Raw genomic sequence first — 3,908 nt, 5'->3', positions numbered from 1 at the left:
TTTTGTCCTTTAGTCCTCACGCTCCATGAGTGGTGTTTCTGACAAAGCTTGAAGAATTTCTGTTTTCTCGGTCGAAATCTTTGGCATACTGTGTCCTGTTAGGACAGATGAGCGCCACTGGACCCCATCCATTTCCTAATCTCTCACGTGCTGACTCGAAGCATCACACCCGGTACACCACTTCAGCTGGCGGGCTAAACCACGTGAAGAGGGTGATGTTTACACTGCACCACTAATCTAGGCGGAGAACCTGCTGTAAATAGTCAACGGCTAAAGGGCGAAAGAGATTAACGACCCAACAGTCAAGTGTAGGGGAGTAAACCTACCAAATCAGAAGTGGAGCACCGAAGGCGGATCAGCGCGCTGTGCTAACTGACTCTGGCAACTCCTGCAACCAAACTGGTGCCAAACGTACTCCTCTGCTTTCATTTGGAACACACTAGTAACGTTGAGAGGAGGAGGGTCATGTACTGGGCAGATTAGAACTTCCATACACTTTTCCCAGCCTCGCACACTTCATTGCCGATGGTAAGCGACAGCAGTTATGGGTTTTGAGCATATTGGCGTAAGCTTGGACGCCAGGGGTTGAGGGATAGTCGAAATACTAAATAGTTAGCCATCGCCCGCTTTAATCCGAACAGCCCCCGGTCAATTAGATGTTGACTCGCCATTGTCTGTTTGCGCCATTGGATGACTGGAGCCAAGAAAAAAAAATGCGAAAAGCAGATCAGAAACTGTGTACCTGCCAAAACTAAATTTTCAAAATTTTCAAAGCCGTCAGCGTTGGAGATTGGTAACGTTGCCAGCGCTGAGACTGGCTATGTGTCCTGGCCTCTCAAATAATCTCCAGCAAATTGACGACGCAAGAAAGAGAGCTGTCATTAACCGCGAGTTAAAGAGGCTCAACATTGACATTGCAGCCCTACAGGAGACAAGACTCGCACACAGGTGTTGGAGTGAGCTAAACGTATATGGTCAGTAAAGAACAGTCTACCGTCCGCAGTTGAACTTCCATCCTAAGGCACGCCAAGAATCCTCCCTATGCGTCTCTCTAGCAAATCAGGCCCAGTGAATCTCATAAGTATCTACGCTCCCACTCTCAACTCTAGTGCTGAGGTAAAGGACGGGTTCTACGAGCAGCTAGAAAACACCATAAAGGCAATTTCTGCTTTAGATAAAATATACCTCCTCGGTGGTTTCAATGCCCGTATCGGAACCAACCATGACTCTTGGCCTCGTTGCATCGTTTATTTTCGCATCAGCAAGATGAAAGAAAATGAACAGAGCTTTCTCGAGCTGTATACATTCAATGACTTATGCATCACAAACACATTCTTCCAAACAAAGTCATATCACAGTGAACTGGTGGCACCCCCGGTCCCGCCATTGGCACAAACTGGAGCTCATCATCACCGGAAGAAACTCTATGAATTGCGTCCTAAATATTCGCAGCTACCACAGTGCAGACTACGATACTGACCACAAGCTAGTTGCAGCTAAAAATTGCATAAAACTTAAGAGAATTCACAATGCCAAGTAAAAAGGACGACCTCGCATAAATATAGCCTTCGCCTTCTCTCCCAACGCGTGTGCGCGCTTTGTAGACTCACTCCATGAAGCCTTAAAAGACTGTCTAACAAATACGGCGGGAGAAAGATGGGGCACATTCGTGAGACCATTTACAACTCTGCTATGGACACCTTTGGTAAGCAGGAGAAGAATCCAGACTGGTTTGAAGCGGGGATCACTGAATTAGAGCCAGTTATCTCAGCTAAACACGTTGCACTGCTTGAATATTTTTAGAGGACATTCGCTGCACTCAGCAAGGCCCAAAGTGACGCCCAGAAGACTGCCAGACGCTGCGCCAACAAATACTGGCTGAACCTATGTAGCAGTATCCAACTTTCTGCTGACTGCAGAAACGTTCGTATGTATGCAGGACTGAAGTATAGTTAAGACTGCACCATTGAAGTTAGAATCAGGCAACATCATCACAAACTGCGGAAAGCAAATGGAGAGGGGTTGAATACTATCAGCAGCTATACTAACCCGAGAATATCATCACTAACGTAGCAAGTGAAGGCATCCCATCCCTGCAAGCCATGGATGAGCTGGACAATCCCCCCTCCCATGAAGAACTCACTGAAGCCATTGACATCCTTGCTAGCGGTAAAGCTCTAGATGATGTCATTCCACCTGAAATCATTAAGCCGGCAAAAATACAATTCTCCTATCAACTTCTGCTCTAGTGCTGTGAGGTTCTGCAAGACATGCGCGACGCCCACATTAGAACGCTTTACAAAATTAAAGGTGATTGTAATAATTACGCGGCATCTCTCAGCTCAATGTTGTTGGAAAAGTCTTCGCTCGTGTAGTATTGAATAGACTCCAGTCACTTGCAGAGAGAGTTTACTCAGAGGCGCAATGTGGTTTTTGAACAGAAAGGTCAGCTGTTGACATGGTATTCTCCTTACTACAACTACAAGAGAAGTGCCGAGAGCAAAGGAAACCACTGAACCTTGATTTCATTGATTTCACAAAGGTATTTGACCTGATGAACAGGAGCAGCCTCTTCGCGCTACTACAAAAATAGGATGCCCCCCCCCCCCAAACTCCTGAGAATGATAACCTCTTTCTATGAAGACATGAAGGGGTCTGCCAAATTCAATGGATCACTTTCGGAATTTTTTCCAATCCTCAGTGGTGTGAAACAGGGCTGTGTTCTTGCTCCAGCTCTTTTTGGCATATTTTTTTCACTTCCGCACTATACGCTTTTCATGAAACTGAAATTGGCGTCTATATTCGCACAAAAAGAAGTGGAAGCCTTTTCAACCTATCCCGTCTACGTGCCGAAACTTAAGTCCGCATGGCCCTCATCAGAGAAATGCTGTTCGTAGATGATGCAGCATTAGCATCCAATTCTGAAAAAGCCCCCCCAACAACTCATTGACCGCCTCGCCAATGCTTGCAACGAATTTAGTCTGACAATAAGTCTCAAGAAAACAAGTGTCATGGCTGAAGATGTAAGCAACGTCCCCTGCATATCCATTGGCGATCACACACTGGAGGTGGTGAACGACTTCATCTATTTAGGCTCCATTATTTCCAACAATCTCTCACTGGACGCTGAGCTATCGGGAAAGCAGCATCAGCTATGGCCCGCCTGATCAAGAGAGCGTGGAGTAACAACATGCTGACCATAAGCACAAAGATGAGGATATATCAAGCATGCGTCCTCAGCATCTTACTCTACTGAAGTGAAACATGAACCCTCTACACGCGTCAAGAGTGCAGACTAAAATCTTTCCATCTGCGCAATCTAAGAAAGATCTTAGCCATTACATGGCAGAACCGCGTTCCGAACAAAGAGGGTCTTGCCAAAAGCAAATTTTCCAAGCATGTTTGCCCTCCTCTCCCAGAGACGTCTGCGCTGGCTAGGGCATGTCGTTCGTATGCAGGATGGCGAGCTCTCAGCCGGCAGCAGACCAACCGGTAGACCACACCTCACATTTAAGGATGTGTGCACAAGGGACTTAAAATCCGGTAACATCAACCGTGCAAGAGCTGCCACCACTCACGACAATCTTCAGGCGCGATTCTCTATCGTCTATCTAGACGGACGAACGCCAACAATATTAAAAAAAATAGCTCCATACATCAAGTGGGTTCATAACTTGTCATGCGATTTCCATTAAAAAGAGGACTCGGAGGAAACGATACTTAAAAAATAGGTACAATATGATCTATCGTTTGAACATTGGACGAGTTTAAAATAAGGATCCGGCGACGCATGTTGTAGAATATTAGAATCATAGAAATCAGAATGGACCATATAGGGAAACTATACGCACAATTTCCGCTTGTGTTTGTGTAGCTAGAGAAGGGAATCCAATTATTGTGATGGACAT

At 45.8% G+C, this 3,908-nt stretch overlaps 1 protein-coding gene across 1 annotated transcript; it reads left to right on the top strand.

Moving 5' to 3' along the window:
• The first annotated feature begins 1,041 nt into the window (after positions 1 to 1,041).
• Positions 1,042 to 1,479, top strand: LOC145296296 (protein CFDP2-like). The gene has a single exon (XM_080142495.1). It carries the CDS (start codon positions 1,042 to 1,044, stop codon positions 1,477 to 1,479), a length of 438 nt encoding a protein of 145 aa, XP_079998621.1.
• The last annotated feature ends 2,429 nt before the right edge of the window (positions 1,480 to 3,908 follow it).

The sequence above is a fragment of the Euprymna scolopes genome, chromosome 16 (assembly GCF_053919585.1).
Source record: "Euprymna scolopes isolate OS-2025 chromosome 16, ASM5391958v1, whole genome shotgun sequence".
Classification (NCBI taxonomy): Eukaryota; Metazoa; Mollusca; class Cephalopoda; order Sepiida; family Sepiolidae; genus Euprymna; species Euprymna scolopes.
The sequence above is the reverse complement of the archived record's forward strand: the minus strand, read 5'-3'. Positions and strand labels throughout refer to the sequence as shown.